The 16,109-nt window shown below is 32.8% G+C and overlaps 1 protein-coding gene across 6 annotated transcripts in view; it reads left to right on the forward strand.

Annotated features, from left to right (window-relative positions):
- The window catches only part of LOC118185738 (calcium/calmodulin-dependent protein kinase type II alpha chain), a 525,081-nt gene that overhangs the window by 239,750 nt on the left and 269,222 nt on the right, over positions 1 to 16,109 (forward strand). For all 6 annotated transcript variants that reach the window (XM_085822541.1, XM_085822542.1, XM_085822545.1 and 3 more), the window contains exon 3: positions 11,282 to 11,341. In XM_085822541.1, coding sequence (XP_085678667.1) covers positions 11,282 to 11,341 — 60 coding nt within the window. The remainder of the gene's footprint in view (positions 1 to 11,281; positions 11,342 to 16,109) is intronic.

Here is a 16,109-nt window from a genome sequence, read left to right on the forward strand (position 1 = left end):
TGCTCGATAAAGTTTTTCTGCTTAATTTTAAAACCGACCAAATTTATTCTGTCGGAATTCCTTCTGCTAACTAAGTAGTCTAATTAACCATAATTTATATTTTTATTTTAATATTTTAATTATTAGCTTTTCCTTAGCAAGATATTTTTCTGCAGCTTCTTTCTAAGTGAAAGCATTACTTGCATTATGCTACTGTATTCGGATATGTTTGGGAATGTGTGTATTTTAACTTATGTGAATCTTTGATGTTCATATAATACTATTTCTGCTACGTATGAAGAATAAATAGTATGTATTACGACACTTCAGATTTTTTCCACGTGTATCTACTATCTGTATCTTGTTATCTAGGTAGCAAGTCCGAAGTTTAACTGTTTCGCTACGTAGTCGACCTGTTCTACCTTTGGCTGCCAAATGTGACCACAGCCCGAAAACTATAACAGTTTAGCACTAGTTTGGGCTTTGTCCTGACAGTTCTTTTACTCGTAACCATCAAAGGATAGAGGAGCTTATCAACTAAAATGGTTCAATTAATAGTGTTATCTAATTCAATAGAACTGCAACCCTGTGGGAACTCTCTTTGTGTACGACCAGGTGATAGGAATTACAAAGAATCGGACAAAGTTAAAAAAACACAAAAATGTTTGTGATGTGTATAATATGTGCGGTGCTTTAATTGCATTGCTGATATTTAACATCAAGTACAAGCAGATATATAACCTGTATACGAAATTATCATATTATATACTACTTGGCATATATTAACATGCTACTTGTCTTACTGCTAGATTTATATGTGTACTTGATTAACACATAATACTGTTTTCCTAATTTACATGCTTTCTTACATAACTTACATAATTTTCCAATATATTGGGTCATCCAGACATTTCTACAGTTTTTGAAATCACATGCATTTTCTTCTAATTATTTTGTTTGCTTATAAGGGATGATCTTGATTGAACAGGATATTTAAATATGGTCTTTTCAGCTCATATTGCTTAGTGTAATTTATTGTAATATATTGTGTAATTTTTCCCCCATTATAGTGCTAAGAATGAAGACTCACAAGTTCATTTTCATAATGCTGTGCTCTTTTATTTTTTAAAAAAAGGAAAATAGTAGTCGCATTGCTTCTAAAATTTGTGCTACATACGCACAAAGTGCTGTTTCTGATGGCACAGTTTGAAGGCGGTTCCAGAAATTTAAGCATGGAAATTTCAGCTTCGAAAATGATACTGTTCTGGGATGATCATCCAGTTTAAAGAAAGGACCTATTAAAAGGAGCAATCGCGGAATGTTCACGTTATACAGTTTAGGAACTATCAAACAATTTAAATATTCTAAGAAGTACAGGACATGACCATTTGAAGAAGGTATGGTTTGCAAACTGCTACGTGGTATAGAAGAGAATATGCTTGCTCGAGTTTTGGCATGTGATTGTGTGCTGAAAATAAATAAAGAAGTTATTTTTAAATGGGTTTATTACTGAGATGAGAAGTGGATACTATACAATAATGCTACAGGACAATGATCATGGTATAAGCCAGGAGAACCTCCTTTAGTACCATCGAAAATGAGTTGCATTAAAAAATTGCTTTGAGTATGATGGGAATTATTAAAAAATAGTGTTCTCGAATGGCACTTTTAAAAGCAGAAATCGAAGCAAAGCGCTCAGAACTGACCAGTTTTCGAAGTGCTGTCATCCAAAATGACAGTTCTTGACCCCACATTTCGATGAATGTCAGACAAAAATTTACTCAGTATAACTGAGATGTTTTGTATCATCTCTCATATTCACTAGACCGCGCCATCTCGAATTTTCACCTCTTCATGTCACTTGAAAATTCTATAAATGGCCTGGATTTCATTCCTTTGAAGAGTGTCAAACGGCACCTCTTTAACGTCATAACAAATAAAAATTAACAACTTTTTTATAAAAGGAATTTTTCAGCTGCCAGAAAGATGACAAGACTTAGAACAAAATAGTACTTATGTTTCAATGAAAATTTGCTTTTGTTTTTTGTATCACTTCATCTGTATTTGTCAATTAGCAATATTGGAGTACAATACATAAATCACCCAGTTGTGGCTGAGTGGCTAAGACTGCTTAATATTGGGAATTCGCCTCGGGTTCAATTCCAGGCTAACGGGCTGGCTTTATGATTGATTTTCGTCGTTTTCCCCATGTTTAAAGTGAATATGAACGCGCTTACCTTAGAACTCCAAAACGGCATCCCTCCTGGTACGCAGATAGCTTTCATGTGCTTTCCCATATTCAAATAAACTAACCAATACATAAGTCTGCAATATGGCCAGAGTTAAAAATTCCCTTCTTTTTTTATGATTTTTCACGAAATTGATGCCTTGGTAAATGAAAGGTATGTTTGCTATTTGACATTATATCTATTAAAAGCTGCATTTTATCATTAGCGTGAAATAAAAAAATCACGGTGAAGATTTCCCTGCACGGCTAAAATAAAAATAAATAAACGAAATGCGTTTTCAAAAGATGTAAAAATTACATAAAAACAGGTATCTTAATTATATATATATTGTTGCGTTATTTTCTGACACCAGTTGTTACGTTATATTCTTCCTCCGCTTTCATACGGGGTTCGTGTGGATTTGGAATGAATAACGACGACTTTTGATAAAGTATCGAAAGACTTCATCAAGTTCATATTTGTATTTAGCCAATGTTAATCAGAACAGCTCCAAAGTCACTTTTTACAGTCGTCGAAGATCTACTATAAAGACGCTGGAACAATCAGCGACACAGCCTTCACACTGTCAGGCAATAACGGTGGAGACAGCTTCACTGCAAAGAACCAGAGTACAGCTCCCGACTCTGTTCGGTCGTTCTCGGAAATCCACGTACTCTCGAAACTCTCCACGCTACAACTCGCATTGCACTCGACAGCACATACAGCACAGCTCCTGACTCTTCGGTTCAGTCGTTCCCGGAGCTTAACACGCTCTCTCGACGATGCACTAACCGCGATACACTACGAGACTCTTTCGGTGCACTCGACGACCCCCTCGGCACTCGCTGCCCGGCTGTCAACTCGATCGACTCCGCAGGGATCGACTCGCTAGGCAAGACACCAACTCGATACTAACTGACTGCGAAGGTTTATATAGCTTTCGGCTTGTGTTCGAAAACATTCTGGGCTAAACCGGTAAGAATTCGTTCCAGAAAGTTCTTCATCCGTCCATGGTATATCGCCAATTTTGTCGCCAAATGGGCGATTTCTCGCCAAATGTAGCAACTATGTCTTTCCTTGCCATTTTATATCAACCGTAAACTTTCTTTGCGGGGAAGCCATCTCACCGCGCCTGTATATTTCGTAACAATATATATAGCTTATATTTATTTGTAACGTAATATGATACTTGCTAGTTAACTGTTAAAAACAACATTTTATCTTTAACACCGTCATTATTTATTCTTAGAAGTGCCTGTATTATAGATGTCTGTGTCATTGCTGGGAAATTATTAGAATTTATGATTAGATATGCCTATGGGGATTTTCCAGTTCCACTGAAAAATAAGTGACTAAATCTGACATTATAACATAAATGCTTACTCAATTTAAAAAAAAAAAATATATATGATTTCTGTTGTCAGTTTTTAGAAATGCTTTCAATCCATGATGAAACTGTTGGCTCTATTCTTCGTTGCATTTTAAAGATAAAAGCCTTCATGAAGTAAATATCATCATCTTTATAACATACGTGTAGATATTAAAAAATAACCATTTGAAAGTATGCAGTGTAAGGTTTTTAATTTATTTTCGGCCAGGACCAAAGGAAAGAGAGTTGTGTTAAAATTTATTGTGGTTAGATTTCGTAGACTTTTTTTATGTTAGAAAAATGAGATAGCTTTCTTTATTTTTATGTATAAAGTAGATTATAATTTTTGAAGCCTGCAAGCTTTCTCTTCTTTTATCGTTACCAATCAACTTAATCCGGTATGAGAAAAATTTTTAGAAAGATATGTGCTTTATATAAAACCTTGTTACTTGGACAAGGTGGTGAGTATTAAAAGAAAAGAAGTCGCTAATTGGAGCTTACCCATAAAAAGTCTTCGGATATACCCCTATAACACTGGAAAACTTGAAAAGCAGATTCTGTTAAGTGAAAAGGGGCTAGAGGTTTTAAGAATGGTTAAATTTTATATTGTAAACAGGATTACATTTTTATTTAATGTACTTTTCCATATATGCACGTAGATGAAAAATTAATATTAATTTTAGCAACAGCTCAAATTTATTTCATTCATCCCTTTACTTTCTGTGTTTCTTCATATAAATAGACATGGCGTTATTTCCATCCTAAAATTTGCACTGCTGTATACGCACCGTATCCGCAAAACGTTCTTACTCTCTCTTCATTTTCGAAGCCGTTGGTAGTAGGTATGTACTTAAAAGTTACAAAAATGTTTTAAATGAGCAAACATTTGTGGTTTGGGATTTTCAAGCATAAAGACGTCAATTTTGTCAAAATTACGAAATCGAAAATGTACGGTCCTTGTTCTTATATTTAGAAAAATTCTGTACTCATTATTAATTTTTTAAATAAAAGGTTTGACTGTCATACGACAAAAATTGGCTGAGATATTTAACTTGAAAACCTGCAACTTCTGACAGATTATTCAATTTCCTTTGAGAGATAGGTTAATAAATAAATTATAATAATTCGAAGTTGATTTTTTCATCTTAATTGCCGTTCAATGATATTTTTTTGTGATTTAATAGTGTTTTTAATACATAATGTTATTACATTTAATATACCGAAAGAATTTTCTCAGGATTACTTTAAGTTTTCGAAGTCTAAGAAATGTGAGGACTTAATTGTACGGCTTATTAAATTATACACATTTTTTGCTGAATTTCATTTAAACTTACTTTCTCGAATTATTCCAACTTAATTAACCGATCTTTAAAGGCAAGTTAAAAATTATATCAAAAATGCAAACTTTGAAATCAAATATCTCGATCAATTTCTGTTGTCAAAATTAATAATTTTATTTTTTCATAATGAGTGCAAAACATTCCTAAATATAATTACAGGAACCGGGAGATCGCATTAAAAGTTAGATTTCATTATTTGTCAAAATTATTATTATTATTTTAATCTGCCATTGCCAAAACATGAACATTTTCGTCATTTAAAACACTTCTGAAGGTATATGACCAACCATTTCAAAAATAAAGGCCGGGTAAGGGTATATGTCGTTCAGATGTATTCGAGAATTGTCAAAATAGATATTTCTGTTGAAATATGATACCCAAAATTTTTCGCGATTACAATACTATCTTTACTTACGATTTTAGCATTCTTATGAAGATTTATTATTTCCGAACAACGGAAAAATTCATTGAACTATATATATATATATATATATATATATATTCATTTTTAATAAATGCAAATAATAATACTAGTTGGCTACGTGACAGTACTGAAACCTGCCAGTGTTTTCTAAAATACGAATTTTACAAGATTCTGAAAATAAGGTCTCCATTTGGAGGGAGGCGTAATTCTTTGATTAATACTTTTCACAATAATCTGCATAGAAATGCTAGTCCCTTAATCTTTTAACATCTTTAGTTTTGTACAAATGCAAACATTCCGCTCTTCAGTTTGTACGGTCCCTGAATATTCTGTTCGACTTCAGTATCGAATATTTTGGTCAATTTTTGTCGTACGAGAGTCAAACATTTTTATTTTATACGAGTACAAACTTTTTCTAAATTTAAGTGTAGGGACAGAAGGAACGTATAAGATGTTAGATTGTACTGCGGAAAGAAAGTTCTCTTTGGTGGATATAATTTAACTCTTGTGCAACTAAAAATTTACATAAAGAACTTTCATTAGGAAATTTTAAAAAAAGGGGGGAACAGATTTAAATTTTTTCTAGGCAATTAGCGTTGCTGTAAATTGTTTTTTCAGTGAATCGTTGGAGATTCATTTTTTTTTTTTTTTTTTTCTAATTGCTAACTTTTCATTCACTTATATGAACTAATCGACTTTTTAACCCTTATATTTCAGTTACTAATAGTATAATAATCTGCAAGCTGTTGTGAATGTAGCTAGTCTTTATATGAGCAGTTTACACTTTCCATGATTTTAAATGACAGTTTTGTTTTTTTAATTCAGAATCTCATCCTAGTTTTGTTTTCTTATTTGGAGTGTTTATATTATATAGAGAGAGATATTAGATATAGAACAAAAAATTAAATATTATTTTATTATCACTCATAATCATTACTCAGATTTATTGTACATAGATTAATGCAAAATAATGTTACGAATTTGGTATTTAAAAAGCTAATGTTAGTTCAATTATAAATTAAATGGTTTTATTTCTCGCGCAGTGCAGCGCGTGACGAATATTAAAAGAAAGCTAAGCCGGAAAATTGAAGATACAAGAGCGCGTGCATTAAATAAATAAATATCTCTTTTTGATTTCGAGAAAGTACTAGAAAATTCTAGCGCGTGATTTTAAAATCTTATAAAAGGAGGAAAACATCTCAGTTTGTAGTAGTTGCTTAGTTTGTTGTTGTTTAGAAAACTGCTCTTGCTGATTGTAGCGAATTCGCGGATTAGCGTTCTTTAGCTGTTTTGAATTACGTTCTATTGTACATTTGAGTAGTTAAAAGATAACTACTGTGAGATATTGTAATACTGCATGATAATTTGAGAAAATTTAAGCATTTTTGTTGTGATAATAATAAATTTTTGTTCATTTTTCATCGGACTTGTGCATTCATTTCATAACGAACCCGTACGCACGCAACAATAATTTTTAATTAGAAAATTATTATTCGTGTTGTTTCAAATGGTCGAACTCTTGTAACTTAATGCTTGCTTGGAGAATGGCAAGAACTTGTCTGTCATTTAGCCGTCTTATCGCTGAAAATATTGCCCAAGGTTCAACCTAGGCGGCAACCTCGAGAATAGCTCTGTCGCAAATTTGAAAGAGAACAAGCCGGGAGATGAATCTAAGTGTCTTTTATATCCTGTTCTCCTACGTCTAGAGGATTTTCGGATCGACGTATTTTAAGTGTCTTCTATAGTGCAAAGACATTGTACACTTACAAACATCGATGCTTTCTCCGGAATTCGAACCCGAGCCCAAGACTATGCCATCCAGTTTCCTTACCACCATGCAAAGAAGTCAACAGAAAATGAATGTGACGGAGGGTGGGATTATGTCTTCACTTTTTCAGTAGGTCTTGAATTGGAATACTTTAATTCGAATTTTCACGAATGTTTAATCAAGGAACTATGAGAAATTCTTCTTTAATATTTTCAATTTTTTTTTTTTTTTTCTCTCTCTGTTTTGAAGCCTTAGCTCTTTTATGTCAAGTGTTTGAACTGGCGTAACTCCTATTTAATTAAATATTTATAATTTGCTGCTTCAAACTGTAATGCTCTTAGAAGTTTATTCCACATCTTTATGTGACCATTTTCTCTAACACCTGTTCTTTTTAAATGGTTTTGCTGCATGTTACTGCTGCTGGAATTAAGCGAGAAAAAAGTGACACTTTTAATAAAATTTTCATAATGTATAGATGAGTGAAGAGACGTTTTCATCATCTCTGTTCAAGCGTATTCTTTGCTGTATGCAATTTAACGTACTTTTTGTAAAGAAATGTATTTACTATTAATGTAAAGATGGAGTGAAATCTCTCTAATTCGAACTAGTGGGAACTAACAGAAATAATCGAATGCTGGGGAGTACAAAAGGAAAACTTTTTTTTTTACTAATCACTATTTTGAAGAACTAAAGTTTTGTTAAAATTATCCTATTTCAGATTAATGAAAGTACGTTCGCTGTGTAATTTTTGCGGTAAGTGTGTTGTTTAACCTATGTGTTTTTGATGTTTATCTACTGCACTAAATTGAATGGAATCGTGGTAGACCAGGACAGGTTTCCACTCATGAAGAGTACCGTGCTAAATAATCTAAAATTCAAAATTATTATCTCTGGCGTTGATGTTGATGGTAGGCTGCAAAATAACACCCATTAATATCAGGTTTTTAAATTTCTTTCTTTTCATTTGTAAATAAAAAGGCATAGTATTTATGGTTATAATGTAGAGACATTGAGAATTTTTTTGTGCTGGAGACATGAAAATTGAGCAGTGCCCTCGCCGGGATTCGAACCTCGGACCTCTCGAATACGCGCCGAGCGTGCTGACCATTACACCACGAAGGCATGCTAAGAAGGCGGGAGAAATACCTAATAATACAAGCACATAAGTAATACTGTAGAGCAGGCATGGCAAACTCGCGGCTCTCGTTTGACCTTTGGAAAATAGCAAAATGTATAATATATTCATAAAAATTGGAATTTCGCCGATAATCGTAGTGTATATACAATCTAGGTCGCTATATAGGATTCTTGAGGCAATCTCTTCACAACATTATGTAGCTTTTTGACGGACGAAATAAACTGGAGTTCAGTGCGGCTGAGCTCTGAAGCGAAGATTCATTGAAATGGGTTTCCCCGTGTTATACCAACATTTGTCTGCGTGATTCTTAGAGAATACGTGATTTTCGTGTTCGATAGTTCATATCAGTGTGAGCAGCTTTTCTAATTAATGAAAAGGAACAAGTCTCCAGTGAGGTCCAGAATAAGAGATATTCACCTTACCTCTATTCTGAAAATTATAAAAAAAAGTCGTAAAAGAGAATCTGCAGTCCGATGTGTTTAGGGTAAGAAGTTACCACTCTAAAACGTTTCCTGGCGGTTATTCAAAATGTAATTAGAGTCAGTAGTTAGAGCTGATACATTAAAAAATGTGTGTACGTATAATTTCGCATGGTGCATAAGAAAATGTAAATAAGTAAATTAAAAAAACAGCTACCTAATTAAATAGTTTCACAAGTAGTTAAAAATTTTATATAATAAATAGCTCTAAAGATGATGTGAATATGATCATCTTAGAGAGGTGCTGGTGTGAAATGTCGATGTTTGTATTTGTTCTCAAAGTACTGGTCACTTTCAGAAATGGTTTTCTTAGTTAGGTGATCGTGAGGAAAGAGCTGTATTGTGTATACATGTATAGTGAATTGTACCTTGCTAAAATAATCGCCATTTCTCAGAAAATTAGTGAGCTCACGTTTCTCTAACGAATCGAATCAGTGAACGTATGAAATTCTCTATGGTATGAATTGCATGAGAATGAGAATGGGAAAATTAAAACGTGGAGAATAAATCTAACTTTAAAGTTGTTGAAACATTTTGAGACTTGATGACTTTAAGATTAAACGAAATTAAATAATGTTAAATAAGTATTAAACAAAGGTGGGCCAATTATTTTATTGCTTTATTTTACAACTTAAACTTTACGCAATAATCAACAGTAAAGTTCATAAGACAATTCATGAGACGAATCGAAAACTTCATTGCAAAGTGTTTCAGCTAAAAACATTGTTAGTATTAATAACTATTGATCAGATAAATGCGCCCACGAAACACATACTTTTTACTCTTCGGTATTGAACAACACTGGTATTGAACACCAGTTGTTTAAATCAAATTTAATCCACAAAAGACCGTAATTATTTCGAATCGAACGTAATCATCTTATATAGGGTTTACATTATATACTGACTTTAAATATCCAAAGTTTAAAGTCAATGTTAGCATTCTGCGAAGAAAGGAAGTTTAACTCGAAAGCAAAATTGTTACATTCTGCTCCTTCATTTCTTCCATTACTTTATAGATTGTGCAATTACATTATCTTTTCACAAATTTGATCGAATCAGCACTCAATTAAGAGCTTTGAGCAATTTCTAGTTTAATGAAACTCCCGCCTACTGACAGCTGCATTTCGAACATAGCTGTGGTACTAATGCATTGCTGATACCAGAGTTCGCAATTAGGAATTGCTTCAAACTCTGCGCTAAATACAAAGTGCCCGTTCAAACGCCCATGTACTACGAGTATATTCTGAATGTACTGCTCAATATTTTGCATGGCAAATTTCAGCATCAATTCATTGCATTAGTTCCTCTTAAGCAACACAGCAATTTATGTTAATTGTATAATGAAAGATGGTAAATTGGCTTATAGTATATAGTTATTCGCATTTGTTCTCGACGTCATGAGTTATAACAAATTAAAACCATCCTAGATTCTTCGTTTTAAGATAAGATGTATGTAATACGTTGTTTGAAAGATTTAATATTCTATTTTGCAGTCACTTAAAAGGTAAGGGTAAAAGGTCGCTTGTACGTAATTCTTGCAAAATTCAAGGCACTGTAAGCGAAACATTTTCTAGTATCGGATTTAAAAAAAAATTGCAAATAAAATAATCGCATCAATCGATCAATTTTGAACAAATATGTCAAAATTGGTATCTAACGTTACCTGCAAATTTTTACTAAAATGTGTTACAATTTTTAAACTTTGTTTGGACGACTATTTTCGGATGATTTTAAGAATGAAATTCTACTACGAATAATTAAATATTTAGGTGAGAATTTAGCCAAAGCAACTGTAAGAGATGGTTTCAAAATTAGCTAAAAAGACTAAGTCGAATTTTCAAAATGTATCTTCAAGGTACATGCGGACCTCTCCGCAGAATCTACATGTCGAAGTTCATAGCTCTGGACATATACATGTAAATTAATTTGCTATATTTTAATATGGCACCTTCCAGCGTGCCCTCGTATAGTAACGGTAGCACACTCTGCGCGTATTCGAAAGGTCCAGGTTCGAGTCCCGGTGAAGGCATTGCACATTTTTCCCATCTCCTGTTTCAAAATAACCTACAATGTATTATGCTTCATTTAAAGTGAATCCTGTAAATGAGACATTAAAAAGCTAAAAGAAATTCAATGCAGAACTGTTGTAAAAATTAAATTTAATGCTATTAAAATAAAATTAAATGTTATTCCTTCGTCTAATATGTAATAAATAAATGTAGGTATACTACTTGATATAGTATTTTGTGCTTATTTTTTCTGTGGATACATAACTTTGGGAAAACTTAATGAGAATCAACGAAATCTAATTTCTTTATCATAGAAGCTGATTAATTATCAAGTTCCATAAATATATTGCGCAACCAAATTTTTTCTCTGAATATCCGGGCTAATTTACAGATATTCTTAGTGCTTTGATTCAGTATAAAACTTTAACTCACGTGTAAGCGTTAAAATCATCATCTACGATTTCAAAATTGTTATTTGTGTGTTATTATTTATAAATCGTGTTTCTTAATATGCAAGCATCTTAATATGAACTCTTTTTTTCTAGATTTTCAAAAGCTTGAAAGAGAAGCCAGAATCTGTCGAAAATTAAACCATCCTAATATCGGTAAGTGAAGAAATATTTCATTATATAACCTAGTAATTGCTTTAAAAATGTTTTATTTATGTGTATAAGTAGTATTTGATTTCAGCTTAATTTTTATTGTTGGAAGAATTCTGACTTCTAATTAGCAACTTTTGGCTTTTAATATAACATTAAATTATGGTGTAAATTTGATGCATTGGTTCTCACCATCAAGCTTCATTTCTGACAGATAGAATTGTTTCTCTGTTGACTGAGTGAAGTTTCTAATTAGTGATAATGTAGCCATGATTGTTTAAAACATCTACTTATTGTCATTAATATTATAATAGCGGTGACACATTTTGCCTTAATCTTAAGCATCTCTTAAAAGGGGTATATGCCTGGAAACTCAAAAAGCTTATTTATGTTATTCAATCTTAAAGGCAGTCAGTGTTTTTGAATATTAGTCGCAATGGACTGCTTCAGAAATAATATTTGTTAGGGAAGGTTTGCGTCTGTCATTGATCATAATCATCGAACACCATTGATAACACTGATGTTTGAGAATTATGACCGAAGACTTTGCCTTCTCCATTCCAGTTTTAATCAAGAACATGCTGAACGATACAAACCAAGAATTTTGCTTTTCTCCCCCCTTTCCACTAGTATCTAAAGAGAATTGAATGACTGACATATTACTTACCTTCGCTCTGTAAAAGCAACTAGAGTTATGGGTGTCCATACCCTTACTCACCATTCGAAAGAGGGCCTTTCAGCTTTGAGACAGTTTTTTCTGACCACAATACTCATCAAATAACTTTTAGTATATAAATCCAGTAAATTTTACTCGAGTGGTCTTCGTGTGCATCCTTGTTCTTAATAAGGTAGTAACATATAAAGTAACATATTACAAAGGCTTATAGAGTAACATATTACAAAGTAACATATTACAATTTAAGTAACATATTACAAAGGCTTATAGAGTCATTAGGTTATTTTTAAGCAGGAGACGTGAAAATTTGCTATGCCGTCGCCGGGACTTGAACCCTGGACCTCTCGGAATACGCGTCGAGTATGCTTCTAATTACACCAGGGAGGCATGCGAAGAGAAGTGAGAAAATACCTTATAATTTGTTTCGACAGTTTTGCATACTCACAACATTGCACTGATTTTATAAATAACTTCATTCTGTAATTCAAGAAGATATATACACATATATCGTGTTTTGTAAATGAGAGCAAAGCCATTACGCAGTTGTCTTTTGCATCCTCACTACAAAAGTCAAAATGGCAGTGTGCATTACAGTAGTAGATATGAAGGCTATACCGCTGATTTCTGAAGAAAATTCGCTATTAAATCTTTTGTCAGCTTACGCAATATTGATATTTGCGACTATCAGACTAGCCTGAGATGAAGAAAGAATGAACATATTGGGCATATTCAAGCGGGGAAAACATTTTAAGAAAGCAAAAGCAATATAAAGGATGAGCCAAGAAGTGGGCATCTATAATTTTTGAACAACGAAGCACTTCGCGAAAGCATAGACATTATTGAAAGGAGACAGTCATTTATTCATTCTTGAATTGTCAGCTAAATTTGATATTAATATAGCAAAATACTACTAGATGAAAATGTTTCTTGCTTGTGCAAGGTGGTTGCCAGGCTTTTCTTCAAGGAATGGAAAAAGATCTTGATTTCTTTTAAAGAATAAATATCACCATGTAATCCTGAATCAGATATTATAATCCCGAATCGAAGTAGCAGTCCAACATATAAAAACTCAGCCAACCATTTTCCAAAAAATTTAGGATAACCGTTCCTAAGAGAACTAAGAATTGGTTTTTGCTTTCTGATATTCCTAAAATAGTGTTGTGGAGTTGGGTTGCAGAGAAACAAACGGTAAATGAAAGCTATCCTAATGTGCAGCAAGGAGCAGCTCACAAAACAAATTACCTGAACTGCCTCATAAGAATGATTTCTTTGGCAGGATAAGGCTAGAGTAGCAGGACAAGTTAAAGAAGCGTTAGCGCTAAACAAGCTTCCCTTCATACAGCCCTGCCCTTACCTTCCTACGATTTCTGAGCTTTGCCGGTGTTTAAGAAAGAATTAAGCGCGGGCTAATTCTTTCTTAAACACCGGCAATCAAACAGCTGACACATCCGCTACATTAAACTATTAGAAAATGGTCTATAACTTTCGTTTGAAAAGTATTTTATGCAAGGTTTTATGCTTCTCCGAAATCAGTATGTATAATGTAAAAGCAAGTGTTTTGAAAATAAAATTTTCACCCGATTTCGAATAGCTGTATTCATGAATTTTTAGAACAATCCTTATATTTCTAGAATTGACGGAACTAGGAATTTTGCTACGCTTTATATTTACTAAATAAAGGTCTGTAACGTGAATTTGAAATATGAATGCATATTAGAAGTGTTGTCATTTGTGTAATCAAAATGATAATTTAGCGTAATTAAATAAATATAGTCGAAGAATTACTCATTGGTGTGTGCCTTAGAAAACCGCGCATTCGATCTTCGTTCTCAAAACAACAGTTTTGTCTTCTAATTATGAATATCTGTATGAGCTGCTGGAATCCGAGTTTGAATTTACATATCTTAGAAGTTTTATGTTATACAACTTCACTATCAGAAGAAGTGGCTTTCGTTTAGAAAATATATTCTTAAGTCTCTTAGCGGCTGTAAAAATGCGGTGAGTGGGGAACGGCGCTTTTCTTTACTTTAAAACAAAAATATGTTTTACTGTTTTTGTTCGTGTCTCTTTATGCAAATATTTTGTCTCCATTTTGAGTTCTTGAAGTTTTTATTGAGATGTTCGTTTTTATTCCGAGTTCAACAGTCTCTAGGGAAGCTGCTTAACGAGAAATACGGTGACGAATTTTCCCGTCTCTCCATTTTCGAAGAAATGTGTCGTTTCTTCCTTCATTTTTGAATACATACAAAAATTTAAATATTTATATTGGTTGTGTTTCGGTAAACTTTATAAAATCTTTTGTTACATTTCTTATCAGTAAACTGTCTTTTCTTTCACTTATTCACTAGATATAAATATGCAGTAAAAACTATTATGTTGTAGATAAGTCGCATATAGAACTTTCTGACGATTTTAAATGGATTGATCTCTAGGTAGATTTTGTCCCTTCTTTTGAAGTGTTATCATACTGTATTGATTCATTTTTATTTATTCTTTCCTTCCGTAATTAATTTCTGTCTTTGGGGCAGTGTGTGAAATTGTGACTTCCTAAATGTTTTTGCTCTTGACAAGAAATAAAGCATAGTGCATGTGTGATGATTATAATTTCAAAATTTTATTTTTAAAAATCAACGCAGCTTAAACGTATTTCGTTTCTACTTCTAAATCGAAAGTTAAAGAAAATAGTAAGTACTCACTTATGCCCGATTCCTCCGCTTTGTGGGATAATGATGCGCATAAAGATTGGAAAATATATTATTTTTGACCTTGTATTAATACAAAAAACTTGTATTATTTAGATCGAGAAGAACGAATTTATTTTGAAGGAGGGAAATAAATAGTTTTGGTAAATGCTATGGTGCTTGTTCATTTTAGTGAATTGGACTCTTAGTTAAATTCTATGGAGTAAACAGTTACTTCAATCTAATGTTAATCACCGATGTTAAAAAGGAATATAGGCCTAATAGCTCTTCGGAAGGCCCAACATAGGGGGTGAAACTTTCATCTGTAGTCTGTCTCTTATTTTCTCTATATGCAAACTGATAAGACTGTTGTCGTGATTCTTTCCGATAGAAACAAACTACTGGCATGAAAACTACACGTTTCACGATATTTAATGTGTTACTACGAACTCTTAAAATTGTGACGATAAAACATACATCTAGAATCAATACGTTACTCTGAGCTGAAATCATTAACGAACGTGTTCCTACTCATGGGCTTCACAAATCTATCTTAAATGCCGTTCAGTTCGTTTTAATCCGCAGTTCCATCTTAAATGTATCTGCTTATTAGGAAGTAGTTATTCGAACATATATATTCATTGGCCGCTTCGCGAGGCAGTTATTGCACGTAAACTACTCTAAACACTCCGCCTCTATAATCTTGTGCTAGTAAATATTGTGAGATTATTTAAACTTGGCGATGCTACTCGTCCTTACAGTCAAATACTGAGATCCTCAGAAGAGGTTGCAGCTTTCGAACAGCTATGTCCTTTACTAAAAAGAATCTCATCTACTCTTAACCACTCTTTCCTAATTCTGAGATTATATTTCTGAGGATTTTCATATATTTGGAGATATCTATGTGTGACAAAGTGTCTTTTAATCTGCCAGTCACAGTTTAGTTCTCTGTCGCTTTTATGTATCTCCTTACTAAACTTTCAACAGTTTGTGATCATGCATTATCTGTTTGACTAATTTTAATAGAAATGTGACACAAATTTCGCTTTCTTCTCACAAATTTGAGACTGGTGTCTTTTACTTGCACATTGTGCTTTATTAGTAGTTTTAGTGTGCATGTATTGTTGTAGATAGTTGTTGCTTGTGCATATATGAGCTTTTAAATTATTTTTTATGTGTGCATTCTTCCTCACTAAACTTGCTTTTCTCTAGAATTCGTAATTATGCACTGCGTGTTAAATATTTTTTCTAAGTTATCCTTTAGTTTTTCACTGTAGTGTATTTGTTCTGTAAGATGAATTAGATGGATAATTAGGGAAAGGATTCAGAGATATTATTATTGAAAAAGGTAAGAGTATATTAAAAATGTATATCCAAAAACTACTTATAAAATGCTTTTATTCTGATATAAAAATAA

This window comes from Stegodyphus dumicola, chromosome 8, assembly GCF_044657685.1.
Source record: "Stegodyphus dumicola isolate Sdum_Otavi_A_Nest chromosome 8, ASM4465768v1".
Classification (NCBI taxonomy): domain Eukaryota; kingdom Metazoa; phylum Arthropoda; class Arachnida; order Araneae; family Eresidae; genus Stegodyphus; species Stegodyphus dumicola.